General features: G+C 43.0%; 1 protein-coding gene across 4 annotated transcripts in view; it reads left to right on the top strand.

Annotated features, from left to right (window-relative positions):
* The window catches only part of LOC149306417 (transformation/transcription domain-associated protein), a 129,208-nt gene extending 117,750 nt beyond the window's left edge, over positions 1-11,458 (top strand). For all 4 annotated transcript variants that reach the window (XM_089476959.1, XM_089476956.1, XM_089476957.1 and 1 more), the window contains 4 exons: positions 1,251-1,435; positions 3,918-4,121; positions 5,555-5,749; positions 10,231-11,458. In XM_089476959.1, coding sequence (XP_089333085.1) covers positions 1,251-1,435; positions 3,918-4,121; positions 5,555-5,749; positions 10,231-10,515 — 869 coding nt within the window. In that variant the 3' untranslated portion in view covers positions 10,516-11,458. The remainder of the gene's footprint in view (positions 1-1,250; positions 1,436-3,917; positions 4,122-5,554; positions 5,750-10,230) is intronic.
* The last annotated feature ends 6,486 nt before the right edge of the window (positions 11,459-17,944 follow it).

Raw genomic sequence — 17,944 nt, forward strand, 5'->3', positions numbered from 1 at the left:
CATCCTGATCTAGACTCCTTGGCTGATAACATATAGAATATGAAGCCAAGCTGGAAGCAACCTGGCAGAATATCAGGGGAGTGGAAGTAACCTTGCTATTGAAGATCTCTTTCTCACCATTTTGAGGATTTTCCTGTCTGGTTAGGCTTTTTTTTTCATATTTGGAATGAAAGACTCAGTTTCATGGCTTAATCGGATAAAGCTCCCATGTCAGCAGTAGGTAGATTCTTATCACAGCAAAAAAAAATCTCCTTGTCTGCTAAATAAAAAACGAGCAGAGAAGCTACAGATCTCCAGGTTTGCAGTTGGCATGGAGTGGGAACAATGGCCGGTGGGTGGGCAGGAGGAGAGACATGAAATCCTCCTTCTTTTTCCCCCCTCCATGTCATACATCCTCCTTTGGAAATGCCTTTGAGAGTGAGGGCTGGTGTCTAGCAAAAACAAGCCGTGCTTTCTTGTGAGTTCCCTTTCATAGTGGCGCTCTTGAGTGTGCTGAGAGGGACGGAAAGTGCCACTTGACACACTTCACTTGATTGTCGCAGCCGTGGGAGAGCTGATATCTGCATACTAATTTGACAGCCGGTATATTGCTGTATTTGTAGGCATTATTAATCCAATGCCCCCTTTTTTCCTCCTCCCCTTGTTACAGCGCTGTCAGTGTATTAAACAGCATAGAGGTGCTAGTGGTCAGTGAGCAAGATCTGGGGCAGGCATCTCTGGTTTTCACATAGATGTGTTTAGCCAGAAAGGTGTTCCAAGCTCAAGGCGAAAGTAGCCCAGATGTCCTGGCTGGGAATGATGGCATTTACATCCCAAATACACCTAGAGTCGGCCTGTTTCAAGTGGGCTAACTAGAATTGGTGGAGAGTAGCAGTTTCCAGCTTTTGACCAACCAGATATTTTGGACTTCAACTTCCAGAGCTTTCAACCAGAATGGCAGATGGTAAAAAATTTGGGGGGTTGGCCTTTCAACCCTTGAAATACTATAGTGTGAGAACCAGCTGGGAGAGGAAGCGGCCTTTCAGTCACTGTTGAAGTGTCCCATCGCCAGAGAAGAGTTGCAGGCAAGGACATAGAAGGAGATCAGGGCCGAGGAGGAGGTTAGCATATCTCCAAGGAGAGTTCTGAAGGGAACTACAGGTTGTGATTATTACAACCACCCATGAAAGGATGAAAATATGGCCTTGGTGAGAGTGATCCTTCCAAACATTTGTTTTTCATGGCATTCTCTTGTTCTTTTTCTTCCCTAGTCCCTCGAGTTGTGGCAGTGTCCCCGCAGATGCGCCTGGTAGAAGACAACCCCTCTTCTCTCTCCCTTGTGGAGATCTACAAGCAGCGCTGTGCCAAGAAGGGGATTGAGCACGACAGCCCGATTTCTCGCTACTATGACAGACTGGCAACCGTCCAAGCGAGAGGGACCCAGGCCAGCCATCAGGTATTGGGGCTGCGACTCATGTGTTTGAAGGCTCACCCTTTTCGAGGCCTTAACTTTTTCTCATCTCATATTGGATGCATCCTTCTTATGCTTCCCTCACCCATCTCTTTTATTGGTAAAATAATATTTCAAAGTGGAACCACCAGAGAGGACTGAGCAGGCACCAGCAGCACATTAATATTGTGGAAAACCTCTGAAAACATCAACCCTCCAAAGAGACTCATTACCTCCCCACCTTATGATTAATAGAGCATAATTATTATAAAAAGACAAGGTGTGCCTCACAGCGGCATTGTTAGGTGGTTATAAGATTTATTTTAAATTGCTTTCTGGCTCAAACATCACTTAAAGTTAAGTTGATAGGTACATGGGGTTAAGTTGATGGGTACATGAAACAGGGCTTTCTTTATAGCAGCACTCCAACAGTGGCACTCCCTAGTCTTCCTTCCTTCCTTCCTTGCATTTAAGTATCTACTCCCAGCCTGCAAGGGCCCTTGAGATAATGCACAACAGGTAAAAGCATTTCAAACCTGGCTTTTTATTAAAGCTTTTGGGGAAGTATTTATTTCAAGGGTACATGTACATCATTGCCGTTTTTAATGTGGTTTTAACTGTTGCTTTTAAAGTGGTGTAAATTGTTGTTTAAAGTGGCGTTCATTGTATTTATTTTGTCAAAATTATTTATGCTTTTAATGTTTTAAATTATTTGTATAGTACGTTGCTCTGAGATCCTGCGATAAAGGGTGAGGCAGGAGTGTTTCAATGAATAAAGTAAATAATACGGAGCTAAACATTTTAAAAAACAAATTAAAATACTCTTTAAGAGCTTTTTGAAACAATCTTTAGAAAAATGTCTGTAAAAATAATTTTAAAGCAAACAATGAGAGCAGTTCCAAATAGCAAAGGTCATGTGGAACGACACTGTATTGGCTTCCTGATGGAAGCTCAAAAGAGATGGAGGCAGCCCGACTTCTCTTTGTGGGGAGATCCATAGTCAAGGTACCCCTTCAGAGAAAGAGCCCTGCTACATACAGCCGCCATCCTAGCTTCACGAGTTTCCAAGAGCTGTTTTCCAGTGATTTTTAAGTTCAATTGATGCAATGGGTCCACTTTGGTTGGGATTCACAAGTAGATTTAGGCTTGAAAGTTCTGTCCAAATGCTGTCCTTGGCGTCTTTTTTGATTTGTAGGGAAGTCTATGATGAGTCTTTTGCAGTTTATTTATTTATTTATGGTATTTATGCCCTGCTCTTCGGCGTACGGATAGTTATTCAAACAGTTCCCTGCCCTCAGGCTTACAATCTAAAACACTGTCCCAACACCTTTTACTTGGAGTCTTAGAGCTGACCGAGATACAGATTAAATCCTGCTGAAGTGGCGCAAATAAGACTTAATGTTCCATTATCGTTCTGAGATGTCCATTTCTAGCAGGAAATGATTAGTTTAAAAGCTTTAATACATAATGTCAGACCTAGTGCCATCCTCTTTCCTCCTCGTAATTGATGAAATTCCAGGTGCCTTGAGTCCCAAAAGTTCTCTCTGTAATAAACAACCTTTCATGCCTTGAACAGCGTAAAATAAAATTAAGTGACATGGAACATCTGTCTCCTTTCTTCTCCTCCTCCCACGTCTCTCTTTTTTGAGGCTCTTACCTTCAGGTTAGGGAAATTTAGTCTGAGTAATTTAATTTCAGCAAAGGGTGATTATCATTCTTTTCTAGTGCATTGGAGTGAGTCCCCACTTTATTTCTCTTTCTTATTAATTAGTCTAGTTCATGCTGTAGTAGTTCAGTATGGAGGTAGTTCTCAGATGTGTACATGGGAGGGACAGTGTGGCTGCAGTTTGTGGGGCAACAGTAATGCCCAGGTGCTTTATTCTAATCTTTACGGCAAAGGGACCATACAGGTGGGATTTGGTTCCAGGATCCCCCATGGATAACAACAATCCATGGATGCTCAAGTCCCATTAAATACAATGGCATAGTAAAGTGGTGCCCCTTATATAAAATGGCAAAATCAAGGTTTCCTATTTGGAATTTATATTTTTTGAGTATTTTCAAGCTGTGGATGCTTGATTTTGTGGATAAAGAAATCCTAAATCTGACCCACCTGGGGACCCAGTCTGAGCCTCTGGCCTTCTCCAGAGGACCACACCTCTTCATCATGTTCACATCATTTGTTGGTTTCACAACTTATGTATCTCCCCCCCCCCCCCCCCCACACACAATTGCGTAAGATTGAGATGCCTGTTTTAAGGTTTATATTCTGGCAGTAAAAGATTTAAGTTAATATATGCTGGTATTTTGGATCCCATCCTTTTGTCTTGGGCTTCACCACTGGAATGCGGCTCATCCTTTTGTCTTTGACTCCACCACTGAAATGTGACCCATTTGGAATTGAATGTGGCCCTTGAGCTGAAACTGATTCCCTGTCGTTTCTGTAGAGAACTCTTCCTTCCTAACACCTTTCCTCTCTCCCTTGTAGGTTCTCCGTGACATTCTGAAAGAAGTACAGGGCAACATGGTGCCACGCAGCATGCTGAAGGAATGGGCACTGCATACGTTTCCAAATGCCACCGATTACTGGACATTCCGGAAGATGTTCACCATTCAGCTGGCCCTGATCGGTTTTGCAGAATTTGTCTTCCATTTGAACCGACTGAATCCCGAGATGCTTCAGATTGCTCAGGTACATATTAAAGCTGGTTCATGCACTACATGGATGTCGCTTGATGACTTTTCCATTGAAGGTTGACTTACGCATGTTGAGTGGCCTTTCATAAATACAATGCCACACAGGGAAGTTTGGGTATTTAATTTTTTTCTATTCTGCCTTTTCATACATATTGGTCTCTCAAGACAAGAGGTATTTTTAATAGTTGTTACCATTACTAATAGCTGTAATGGGTTTAATGCACATTTCCAGCTGAAGAGGTTTGCTTGCAAAATTGTTCAGAGGGGGTTTGCCATTGCCTCCAAAGTGAGTGTTCCCAAAGCTCACCTACTGAGCCTTCTGGGTGAAAGCGATTTGGACCTGTGTCTTGCAGGCTCTAACTCAGCCTTCCCTAACTGGATATCTCTACCTGGGTATCCTCCAGATATTGTTTGGGCTACAACACCCATGATTCTTGACCGATAGGTACACTGACTGGGACTGATGGTAACTGAATTCCTTAATGTCTGGAGGGTGTAAGTATTTACATCACATTGGCTTAAGAGTTTAAGGGTAATGCAAACAATAAGATCAATTAGCTTATCTGTAACCCTTGTACAGTGCAGATATGAAAAGTTCCAAATGTAATAGTTACAATTCAAATGTTAAGGAAAAGGGGGAATGTAGTGAGAGGAGGTTTCATGTGGTCTTTGGCTGACTCTACAAAACTGTCCCACCTCTTCTTAATTTTTTTTTACCTGAAAAAATGTGTTTGGGGGTCTGTGAAGGGTTTCTGAGGGTTCGGTTTTGTGATTCAATTGTATTTTGGGAAGGCTGCCACCAAAGCAGCAAAAAGGTCACCGTAGCATCCCTTCTGGTTGCCAGAAACAACAGCTGGTGAGTCATAATGTGCCCCGCATGGGGATTGGCATTGGGGAAAATAGTCTTCCAGGACCCAGTGCTTTCCTACCTCTGATTTAAAAGGTGCCAAACTTTGTCTAAATTTAAATTTAATATTGACCCTCATTTATTTTCTTTCTTCTTTGGTTTGACGCACATGCATAACATGCACACTGGCTTTTCACATGCTCACTCAAAACGGACAATGAAGCTTCTGTACTGAGAAAGGGTGGACCTTTCATTGCTCCTGCACAGGTACAGACTTTTCACCTTGCAGGAGCAATGTTCTTCTCTGTCATCTTTATATCCCTGTTAATCAGAAAGAGTATCTGAAATTCTTGTTAACCTTATTCAAGACTTGCATTGCCTGAGTTGGAGGCCACTAGAATTGGAAGGACCACTGGGAACTCACTGTTTTATTCTGATCTCATTTACACCTTGAACTCTAGGGAAGTCTGGTGGGCACAAATTGAATGCTTTTGGTTTTGGGTAGCTCCCACACCCCAGACTCCAGAACCAATTTCCATATGTAGAATTACACGTGCCTGTATTTTCTTTGAATGTATTAGGATACCGGCAAACTGAATGTGGCATACTTCCGGTTTGATATCAACGATGCCACAGGGGATCTGGATGCCAACCGACCCGTCCCATTCCGGCTCACACCAAATATTTCTGAGTTCCTCACCACCATTGGTGTTTCTGGTCCCCTCACTGCGTCTATGATTGCAGTCGCTCGCTGTTTTGCGCAGCCAAACTTCAAGGTATGTGTATAGTTGATGCTGCAATGTGTCTTCTGAGACTTCAAATTAAAAACAAATAAAAAAATCATGAAACTCCTTTTGGTTGTCTTGTTGAACTTTGCCATGCTAATCCATTAGCATAGTCCTTTTCAACCTTGACAGGGCCTTTCTCACTATGGCCCCACATTGTTCTTCCCTGGAACTGTTAAGAAAAAGTTTAACCAATTCTGATTTTATATTGCTTTTTATTCATTGCTGCAGCTTCTTTTGATAGTGGTTGAAGTTTTAGCTGCTGCTTCTACTCACTCTGAAGGGGGTGTCATTAAAAATAATTTTAAATTAATTAAAAATTTAAAAAATAATTACAGTTGGCCCTTGGTATCTGCTTGGGTTTGGTCCCAGGACCTGCTATGGATACCACAGTCCATGGAAGCTCAAGTCCGATTAGATACAATGGCATAGTAAAATGGTATCCCTTATATAAAATGACAAAATCGGGGCTTGTTTTGAGGAGTTTACATATATATACATTAATATTTTCAAACAATGGGTGATTGAATCTGTGGATAAGCAATCTGTGATTATGGCGGGTTGGCTGTATTTTTTTAAAGGTTAAAACAGTTAAGAACACCTTTAAAACATAATTACTGATTTAAAAAATGAGAAATACAGCACAGAACACCACTTCACACATACCTCTGCTCCATAATTTAAATCAAAAAGGCCGAAAAGCCTAGTAGCCGAAAGGGAGTGGGGAGAGGGCCAGCTGAGCTGCCATAGGAAAGATTTCCATGACCCAAGAGATGTTTCTGATCAGTCACAGAGCAGAGCAGGGAGTAGGGATTCAGTTTGTACTGGATGGGGAAGAAAGAGGCTATTAACCACGTGGAGGTGCTTCTTTCCTTCTGCTCTTAATGGTGTGTTTAATCTCTTGGTTTTCACATTATTGGTTTTGATTTGACGTTATCAGAATTAGCTATCCTGAGTGACCTTCTTTGGGAAAAAGTGGCATTAAAATCCAATGAAGAATAAAATGAATGGGCTGGGAGAGGAGGGATAGAGTGCTCTGCCTCCCTCCTGCAACACCAAACATAGAAACCCAGCGCACTGCTGCAGAAGGAAAGGGGCTCTCTGACAGCCCTCTGCAGTTTTTGTGGGTTTTAAAAATCCCACCTTTTGTCCTAATCTGAGATTTAAGACAGCTTTTGAAAAGATCTTTAAAAGGTATAAAACACACAGAGTCATAATCATGATTCAATTAAAAGCCATTTCAAAAGTGCATTGATGAAGGAGGTGCCTCACTGTCCAGTTGCCAGTCAACATATAGCAACCCTATGAATTTCACAGGGTTTTCTTAGGCAAGGACTCTTCAGAGATGGCTTAGCCAGCTCCTTCCTCTGAAATATAGCCTACAGCACCTGGTATTCTTTGGCAATTCCCCATCCAAGTACTAACCAAGACTGACTCTGTTTAGCTTCCAAGATCTACAGAATCTGGTGCCTTTAGGGTATGGAGATCATGCAGATCTTCAGATGTTGTTGGAGGGCAGCTCCCAACCACTCTGTCCAGCACAGTCAATGGGGAGGAATGGTGGAAGCTGGAATCTAATGGCCTCTAGGAGTTTCCATGTTTCCCATTAGGGTTAGGGTGAGGGGCAATACGGCAACTACCCCATATTGTGCATCAATAGAAGTATAGTGTCTAGATCAAGGGAAGTCATAGTGACACTATATTCTGCTCTGGTCAGGCCCCACCTGGAATACTGTGTCCAGTTCTGGGCACCACAATTCAAAAAGGACATTGAGAAACTGGAGCGTGTCCAAAGGAGGGCAACTAAAATGGTGAAAGGTCTGGAAACCATGCCCTATGAGGAACGACTTAGGGAGCTGGGGATGTTTAGCCTGGAGAAGAGAAGGTTAAGAGGTGATATGATAGCCCTGTTTAAATATTTGAAGGGATGTCTTATTGAGGAGGGAGCAAGCTTGTTTTCTGCTGCTCCAGAGACTAGGACCTGGAGCAATGGATGCAAACTGCAGGAAAAGAGATTCCAGCTCAACATTAGGAGGAACTTCCTGACAGTAAGGGCTGTTCGACAGTGGAACAAACTCCCTCGGAGTGTAGTGGAGTCTACTTCTTTGGAGGTCTTCAAGCAGAGGCTGGATGGCCATCTGTCGGGGATGCTTTGATTGTGATTTCCTGCATGGCAGAGGGTTGGACTGGATGGCCCTTGCGGTCTCTTCCAACTCTACGATTCTATGATTCTATGATTCTAACGATATTTTCTTTTTAACTTGTATTGTGAGTGGCCGTGGGTCCCATATACCGAGAAAGGCAGGTTATCACTACAATAAATAAACCACTGTCTCTAAAATCATCACACTGGATTTGTACATTGAGCTGAAGCACATTTGAAAAAGGACTTCTCTAGTTCTTTCCTCTTTGGCAACAATTTTCCAGACAATTTGATAGTGATTTAACTTTCCCTTGTCTAAATAGCAGATCCATGAAAGTCCAGTTGTTGCCACATTGGTCCAGCTTCTTGGGCAGAATTGCAGCCTAGTGGAAGATAATTTTTGCTCTCTGCTTGCTGTGTGGAATAGAAATTAACTTGCCTCAACAGTTATCTTCCCGTTCCAGCAATGCCAATGTTTTTTTGCAATTTGAGGGAGGATGATGTGAATGACAAATGCAGCCTTGTTGAGTTCCTTTTGAATAATGCCACAAATAAGAATCTGTCTTGGCAGCTTGTTAGCAGGGTAGGAAGCCAAAGATATAGGATGTTTTTGAAGGACTTCAGCGCCTGGCAGGGTGCAGCTTGCTAAAGGAAGTGGGCTTATTTTCTTTTGAATTTGGAGACTTCACCAGGACGAAACACCTCACTGTTGGGTGGCAATTTGCAGTTGCCGCATAGTACATGAAAAGTGCGCATGGTGTGCCGTGTGAGTTTTGTAATTAGGCATCTTAAGACTCCACCTCCCGTTGCACTAAATCCTCTCCCAACTGTTTAAATGCAAGCAACAGCAACAACAAAAAGTCTGAAAAGTGGAAAGGATTACAAGATAGCGTCCATGGGGGTTTATTTTTCCCCCTCAAGTACTAAGTGCATCCATAATGATAATGTTGATAAAGCATTTAGAGAAGTAAGCCCACCCCAGCTTTGGTTCCTCTAGATCTCTTGAATATGTAGCCCTCCAAATGTTGAGACTCTAACACTCCCACCATCCTCAACTTTGTCCAGCCTGGCAAAGACTAATAAGAATTTGACTGTGGTCCCAAACGCACTGCAGAAATAATCCAGTTTGAGACCACTTTAACTGCCATGGCTTAGTGCTAGGGAATCCTTGGAATTGTAGTTTATCATGGCCCCAGAGCTCTCTGACAGAGAAGGTGAAATGTCTCACAGAACTACAGTTCTCTGAATTCCCTAGCACCAGGGCAGTTAAAGTTGTCTCAAACTGGATTATTTCTATAGTGCGTTTTGGACCTATGCTTAAATACTAAGGAGGTACAAATGGGGTGTACCACCTCGGATTTACCAGTTATTTACTCTAGGTGGAAAATCTACTGTTGGCCCTACATAGCCACAATTCTTTATCCACGGATTCAACTATCTATTGCTTGAAAATATTTTTAAAATATACCAATTCCCAAAAACAAACCTTGATTTTACCATTTTATATAAGGGTCACCATTTTACTATCCACTGTATTTAATGGGACTTCAATGGAACGTCTACGGATTTTGGTAGCCACGCGGGGTCCTAGGACCCAACCCCAGCGAATACCAAGGGCCTGCTGTATTTTGTGATGCTCTGCATCTTTTTAAAAAACAAGAAATTAACCTTCCAGAGGTATACTAAAATAAGTTGTTTTTACAAAGGAAAAAGAATCAAATATACAGTCTTTAATAAACACAGCTCACTCTAGACCAGTGCTTCTTAAGCTATCTGATGTGGGAGATTTGACAGATCCCCTCCAATGTTCTATAGCAGTGATGGTGAACCTTTTAGAGGCCAAGTGCCCAAACTGCAACCCAAAACCCACTTATTTATTGCAAAGTGCCATGTCCCTCTGGCTTTCTAATAACAAACTCTGGCAAACTCTGTGCTGGGGTGACAGCACATGTGCCCACAGAGAGGGCTCTGAGTGCCACCTCTGGCACACGTGCCATATGTTCGCCATCACTGTTCTAGAGGTTAGCATGATATTTGGGCTCATTGACTACAACTGTTTCTTTCTTTTCCTGAAAACTCGCTACAGGCCAGCGGCCGTTCACTTATGGACTGCTAAGGGCCATGGACTACTGCTTCCAGTAGCATTGCCTTCTGAACTTGCCCTCATATAGTGCCCCCCCCCTTTTGATTTATGGAGAAGGTCAAAATGCCACGGCATACTTTCATTACAGTTTTCTTAAACCTGCAATCCCCTTGACAGTTCCTCGTAGTTAAACATAATTATCTCTTTTTGCTCTCCCTTCCTCTCCGCATCCCGGCTTCCTTGCAGGTCGATGGCATCCTGAAAACAGTGCTGCGAGATGAAATAATTGCTTGGCACAAGAAAACCCAGGAGGATACCTCCTCCCCGCTCTCGGCAGCTGGACAGCCTGAGAACATGGACAGCCAGCAGCTGGTTTCGCTGGTTCAGAAAGCAGTTACCGCCATCATGACTCGACTGCATAATCTGGCTCAGTTTGAAGGAGGGGAGAGCAAAGTCAATACTCTGGTCGCTGCGGCAAACAGCCTGGACAACCTCTGTCGCATGGATCCCGCCTGGCACCCATGGCTCTAGCTTGCCATAGCAGAGAGACAGAGAGAAAAGGTGAAGACTTTGTCTGGAACAATGCCTTGCCTCCATCGCTCCTCCACATCTGTCTTGACCCCTTGTTTGGTGTCGCCATGTTTACAGGAGCACTGGTTTTCCTGTTACAGCCTTCCAAGTTGTATTGCATGCTTAGGGTGCGAGGAATCCGAAAAGGAGATTGCTTGAGAACTGCATAGAACAATCATGTTTTATGCCAGAAGGGAGAATGCAAATGTTTGCAAGACTCAGATTTCTCCAGTTCCTACTTGTGAACTCTTTTGTTGGTTTGTTTTTTAACCCCGTAAGAAATTCGTATCTCCACACTGTGGTTCTTACTGTATGAAGTTTCTTTTTAAATACAAAAAGTGTTGTCTTTATGGTTTCCCTCCCAGTTGATACAAACACTGCTTAAATACCATTTTAAACCATTCAGACGTTAAGTTTAAATGGGCTTGTACAGTGATTTTTTTTTTTTGTAATGCAATGTATAGAAAATCATTTTTATTTTATTTTTTGTCATTAGTCGGAGGAAACGGATCAAATTTGGCAAGTTTTATTCTACCAGAGCAGAAGAAAGGACTCCTTTTTGCAATCTAGTTTGGTGACTCACTTAAGCATAAATGGAAGACCATAAAAGTGAATTTGTTACCCATAAAGATACATATTTGGATGGAACCAGTATAGGGCAAATCAAAGATTATATATGATGAACTGGGATTCTCCCCCTCTCGTTTTTTTTAGGTTTGATTCATTTGTATTTCTACCGTTAAGTAGCTTCCAGAGGAACCATTTTGTAGTGTTTACCTTTGTAATTTAAAAAAGGAAACGGGGGAAAAAAAAGAATTGCTTTTATTTGCGTCCATGTTAGCAATTTTTATAAACCTTGCAGTGTTGGGAATGTTCTGGTTCGAAATTTGTACAGAGTGAACTTTTTTTCAGAATAAATATTTTGTAAACTGCTTTAATGGTGCTCATTTCCCTTGAAGTGGACTCTTTAACAGCAGTAAATTGTCATGAGCGAGGGCCAAAATTGAGGGGGAAAAAAAGGATGTCCAAAACAAATAACAAGAAGCGATGTGCCACCGAGAGTTGTTTCCAGTCCTACTCGACTGTGTGCTCATAATCATTCCGTTCTGTGATTCTCTTTGGACAGCGGATATTAAATCAACCTGAGAACAAGAAGCATACATTCTGAGTGCCTGGCGCAGTAATTAATTGGTTAGCCATTTGTGCTGCTTGAAACAGGGCCTGGAACATCATATGCCTGCTGGATAATTAACATTTGCATAATTAATACAGAGAGGCTGGAAATACGTGGTGGCAGTTGGCACTCTAGTAACCATCGTTCCGTATGACAAAGGTGGGGCCTTTTGGAGACCTTCGGCTCCCCGAAGCCCCTGAAGTCAGTTGTAAAGGACTGTAGGAGGTGTCCCTTAAAATGCCTGGGACCCTTTCACGCTGCACCGTTATAGCACCATATCCTACTTTAACAACAGTTACCTATGGCTATATCTTTTGAAACCTTGGGGTTTGTAGTTTGGGGAGACACTAGAGCTCTCTGGCTGAGAATTTGCAAATTCCTCTCCCTAAGATCCTATCTGATCTTGGAAGTAAGCAGCATCGGTTCTGGTTAATACTTAGATGGGAGACTTGACAATGAATACAAGGTGTTGTACACTATATTTCAGAGGAAGAAACCAGCTCTGAGTATTCCTTGTCAAAGAAAGCCCTATGAAATATATGGGGTTGTCACAAGTCAACAGGTGACCTAAAGGCATATGCACATACATAGACACAGTCACACTGTAAATCCCAGGCTTCCAGAGGATGTTGTCATGAGAGTTAAAGTGGATTCATAACACTATAATTACGCAGTGTAAAATGGTCCATGAAGGGCCAAAGGTTCTCCATCATATTAATCGCTGAGTTCTTGCAATCTCATTCTTGAATGGTAAAGAAGCTGCAACTAATGGAATATCTTGATTTCAGTAAGGCTTTTGACAAGGTTCCCCGAGGTATTCTTGCAAACAAGCTAGTAAAATGTGGGTTGGACAATGCAACTGTTAAATAGATCTATAATTGGTTGAAATTTGGACTAAGTGTCAAGAAGGACTTTATGTTCAGCATTGAAACAGACTATCTCAGAATGTTGTCTCTCCTTCATTGGAGGCTTTAAGCAGAGGTTGAGTGGCCACCGGTCAGGGAGACTGATAGATTTCTTGGGGTCTTGGACTAACCCTTGAGGTCCTTCCTATATCCATGAGTTTATGGGGAAGACTTCATTCTGTCTAAATCAGCAGGCTTGTTGTTATGTTCCATGAATTCTTCAGTTAAAACTTGATGTGGGCAAATTGTTATTCTTCGGCTACCGATAGACTTAAACATTCATTATCTCTCACCCATGCGCATGTTGGTGATTCCCAAATGTTGGTCTTCCAGGTATTTTGGACTTCAGCTCCCAGAATCTCTGACTGTTGCTCAAGTTGGCTGGGGCTTCTGAAGGTGGAAGTCCAAAACACCTGGAGGAGCACAGCGTGGAAACCACTTGCTTATACTAAGACTAATGGAAGTTATAATTCAACAACTGGAAGGCCACACCTGGTTTAGAAAAAAGTCTTGAACCTCAGGGCCAGGGTTGCTAAAGAACTGCCACTCCCAAGAGCCCTCACCAGGGTCCAGGCTAGATGGGGCTAATGGGAGCTTCAGTCCAACAACATCGGGAAGGCCAGAGGTCTTTCACCCACCTTTCAATATTGTCATCCTTCCATGTGAAGTGTGGGACATTCACTGAAGCCAAGTCTTTCTGCTAACCCAGACTCCAGTGGTTCCCAAACTTGGGTCCTGCAGGTGCTTTGGACTTCAGTTCCCAGAAGCCCCAACCAGCTTGGACAAGAGTATGGAATTCTGGGATCTGAAGTCCAAAACATCTGGAGGACCAAAGTTTGGGAATTACTGCTTAATTCTGTGCCGTTTGCCATGCACATACAGTAAACAATGCAGAGCTCTGGAAACTAATACTATGATTTCGTACTTCCAGTCTACACCTGTCCTCAAAGAGAAAGATAACAACTTGCTAAAAAGCAGAACATGTCTTTTAAATCCTGCCTTTGTGTTAATGAGCCTTTTCCCCACTTCCTACGCGATTCCTATTAATTAGTCCAATTCTGAATCAACTCCACTTCAAATGCTTCAAGCTTTGTGCATCTTCTGGAGGGTGTTTTATTACTGTTTATATATCTATTTAGAATTTACTGTTTCTTGAACTTGCCGCGTGGTGTGCTGGAGGAAGGGTGTCTCATATTGAACTGAAATCATACTAAAGAAGACCATAATTAATAATGATATTGATGATGATGATGATGATCATCATCATCATCATACCCAGAAAAAGTAGTCAGCCTTCCATATCCACGGATTTTTTCCCCATGGATTCAAGCAGCCAAGACCATCGTTTTACTATCTAATTGTATTAAATGGGACAATGGCTTAGTAGTTTAATATGCCAGTTCTGATGATTGGAAGATTGGAAGGTTGGCAGTTCGAGGCCCAAGTGCTGCATAATGGGTAAACTCCTGCCACTAGTCCCAGCTTCTGCCAACCTAGCACTTCGAAAGCATGCAAATGCAAGTCGATAGATAGGTACCACTTCTCAGTGGGAAGGTAACAGTGTTCGGTGAAGTCATGCTGGCCACATGACCGCCAGAGAAGTCTTCAGACAATGCTGGCTTTTCGGCTTAGAAATGGAGATGAGCATTGCCCCCACAGTCAGTTAAAACTAGACATTCATGTCAAAGGACTACCTTTACCTTTACTGGAAGGCCAAAATCCCACCCACTCCTCTCCTCTCGCCCCTACTAAGTTAACTGAGTACAAACATAGTTTTTTTGTGGGTTTTTCGGGCTATGTCATCATGTTTTATAAGAGTTTATTCCTGACGTTTCGCCTATACCTGTGGCTGGCATCTTCAGAGGATGCAACTTGGGCATTTTGAACTTAGTTTGCAGCAGTTGAAGTAAGCTGAGCAGAAAGAGGAAAAGTGGGGAGACAAAAAAAATGGGACATTTTAAAAGCAGCTGATAAAGTGGGATGACAAACAGCAATAGCATTTCCATTTCTATACCGCTTCATATTGAACCAAGCACTCTAAATGGTTTACAACACGTAAGCCAATTTCCAACAACAAACTGGGTACACTCATGTTACCAACCTACAAAAGGATGGAAGGCCGAGTCAACCTGGAGCTCTCTGGGATCAAACTCACAACGTTGTGGCTGCAGGACCAGTATTTAACCACTGCACCACCAGGATTCATTGTCACTGTTCCTGTCAAATTGGGACAGTTGGGAGGGGTATGTGCATAGTGTGAAAGTGTCCCTATAATTCCCTTTTCTGTCTGAGGTCCGGTGCCTTTTTATGCCCGCCTTGGCCCACCAACAGGCATTTACCATCACCCAGGTGCCAATGAGCCATTTCTGCAAGAAAGAAATACAACCGAGATTGCCTCCTTCCTTCCTTCCTTCCTTCCTTCCTTCCTTCCTTCCTTCCTTCCTTCCCCAGAAATGCAGCTTTCAAATGCATCCGCAGGGGACCTTGCAAAACAATATGCTGTCAGGTTTGGTAAAGCGTTGTGTACGTTTCATTTTTGCTAATTGCATTTTGCTCTCATTTGAAAGAATAGCCGCTCCGAATGAATTTCACGGCTCCCCAGCGAAATATGTAGCTCGGGCTGAGTGTTTTTTGTCATTTTCCGACGCCTGATTCTTCCCCATCCCCACCCTTCCCTGTAATTGGGCTCCTCACGAATTGCCAGATACAAAGAGAAAGAGGGAGAATTAATGGGTGCTGAGATGACTCAGAGGATGTCTGTCTGGCAAGGAGAGATTTGTTTTCTGATAGCCAGAAAGGGAAGGGGAGAAAGTAAAAAAGTTCAATGTTAACTTTTTGCATGTTGTTATTTGTATTGTTCTTTTTTTAATGGTGAGCTGCGTTGAGTTCCGATTTTTGGAGAAGCAGGGAATAAATAAATGCAGCAGCAACAACAAGTTGCTTTCAAAGCTGCAATTGTTTCAACAGGATGGATAGATTAAAAAGTATGAAAGCATAACAGCCCCATTCAATAGGACTTCACACAGCGTTGCCTCGAGATATGTTGTTGCTTTCGGATGGAATGAGAAGGCCATGGCCCACTAGATGTTGAACTGCAATTCCCAGCAGCCACAGCTAGCAGAGCCCATGGAGGAGAATGCTGGGAACGTCTGGAGAGGTGCACATTTCTTTCCCCTGCTATATGAGAACATTGTGTTTTTGTCTTGAATCGGCAAGAGCTGCTAAACCTCTATATGGCCCCATGTGATGGTGAGAGGCAATGAGAGCATTGCACCCCAAAATAAGAATTCTGCCTCCCCAATAAAATGTCCCTCCACTTCCCAAACTTCTAGCAGTGAACTAACTTAAAACTGGAGTTTTCCTGAGCTGGATTGTCTTAGACGGAGAGAGGTGAATCTTGCAAAACTTCCACACGTCATTAACTTAATACTAGCCTTTCCATGTGTGTACATTTTGTACACTGCAAGACTCATCTATAGTATAGCTGTGTGTGAAAATTCACTCTCAGCCTTGATTCGTGTGCTGACACCACAGAGGCACTCAGTGCCAGTTGTCTTTCAATGGCTCACGGCATTTTTCTCCATGGACTATGCTGGCTGTGGCTGCTGGGAGTTGCAGTTCAACATCTGGTGGGCCACGACCTTCTCATTCCATCCTAAAGCAACAATATATCCTGAGGACTCACGCCTACGAAAGCTCATGCTACCAGCGTCTGTCTTTCAGTTAGTCTCAAAGGTGCTACATGATGCAACGTTGGGGTAACACCAAGTATAATGTGCTGGTTGTTGTTGTTTTAATGGCTTACATTTTAACTGGTTTCAATTTTCTGAATGTTTGGTTGTTGTTGCTGTTCTTTTAACTTTTGGGTGCTGTGCATTTCTAAAGTCTCTTTTTGTCAGCTGCCTTGAATCCCAAACTGGGGGAAAGATGGGATATAAATAAATGCATAAACGAATAACCGTGAAACGACTAACCTCTTTAAATGGTGTTCACCATTTTGTTATGTTTTCTCTTACATTTACTAATTCTCCTCCACTTTCTGGCAGGTGATGCTTTCAGGTCTCAGGTCATCTCTGGTTACTCCATCGGACTCATGGAGGCCAACTGAGAACCTCATTTTCCTTCGTCCAGCCATATCCGGAGGGCTGCCGATCCCGCTCCTTTATCCTTCAACAATCCAATCAAAGCCGCTATTTGCACAAAGGGAGTGGGACTGTTGCTTGTTAGAATCTCTGCCGGGGCGATCCATTTAACCCAGGGTTAGCCAATCTGTTCTCCTAAGCCACCACCGAGGAAAAGACACCCGTAGGTTCCTAGAGGAAGGGAGAGCATAGGGTCACGGCGCCAGCATTTATTATTTTTAGAGGTGACATTAGCTTGATAGAGTCAGCGAGTTAAGGCTCACACAACCGAGCCATGCTTGATGGCCATTTCCCTCGGGGAGATAGGATATTTATCCACAGCGGCTCCGATGCTGTCAGGACCCTTCTGTCGTCAATCCATCAAGGCCTGATCCTTGCTTCAGCCTTGGTTGGCTTTGGCTTCGTCCGTTTTATTAAGGAAAGCTTGAGTCTGTTATCTGGGAAGGGCGGATGGCGGAGAGAGGGCGAGAGAGCTTGGCAGGCGCTTGGCTGTTCTCGAGCACATTAATTCTTGTCTCTCGTTGCTGCCCGGTGGTATTTATAAGACTTTGGCGTTAATGGATCAAATCGCTGCATTCAGCAAGATCTTTTGATCAGGCCGAGCCGCTCAGTTGGGGACTTTCAAGCCAGGTCAAGAACAGACCCCAAAATCCTCGACGGGCCTCAATGGCCAGTTCCAGTCACTTTTTAATTGAGGTCCGCAATGTCATTGCAGAAGTTTACAAGCTGCTTTTAATACCTGAAAGGCAAGCCTTCTTCTACCTCCTGCATTCCCTTAGAAAAGCAGAGCAATTATTCCATAAAACAGAGTGGGAAAGATGATAGATGTGTTATTTTAAAATGGTATAAACTGCGTGGGTGGTATTGGCTTCTTCTTAAAAAGATAACTTTAATGCTTATTATATAATCTTTACCATAATTATTCCTTTCCCCCCCTTGTTTTTCTTTATTCCAGTACAGAAGGAATAGAGAGCGATCCGAAGCTTGATGGAATCACTCCTATCAGTCACCAAGAGGAAAAGAGAGCCAGTGGTTTGAGCATTGGACTAGGATTATGGAGGCCAGGGTTTGATTCATGCTTGGCTACCAAAGCCATTGGGTGACCTTGGGGAAGTCACACTCTCTCAGCCTCGGGGGATGGCAAAGGCAAACCTCCTCTGAGCAAATCT

This window comes from Sceloporus occidentalis, unplaced genomic scaffold (genome assembly GCF_023333645.1).
Source record: "Sceloporus occidentalis isolate IW3139 unplaced genomic scaffold, rSceOcc1.0.p SCAF_10, whole genome shotgun sequence".
Taxonomy (NCBI): Eukaryota; Metazoa; Chordata; class Lepidosauria; order Squamata; family Phrynosomatidae; genus Sceloporus; species Sceloporus occidentalis.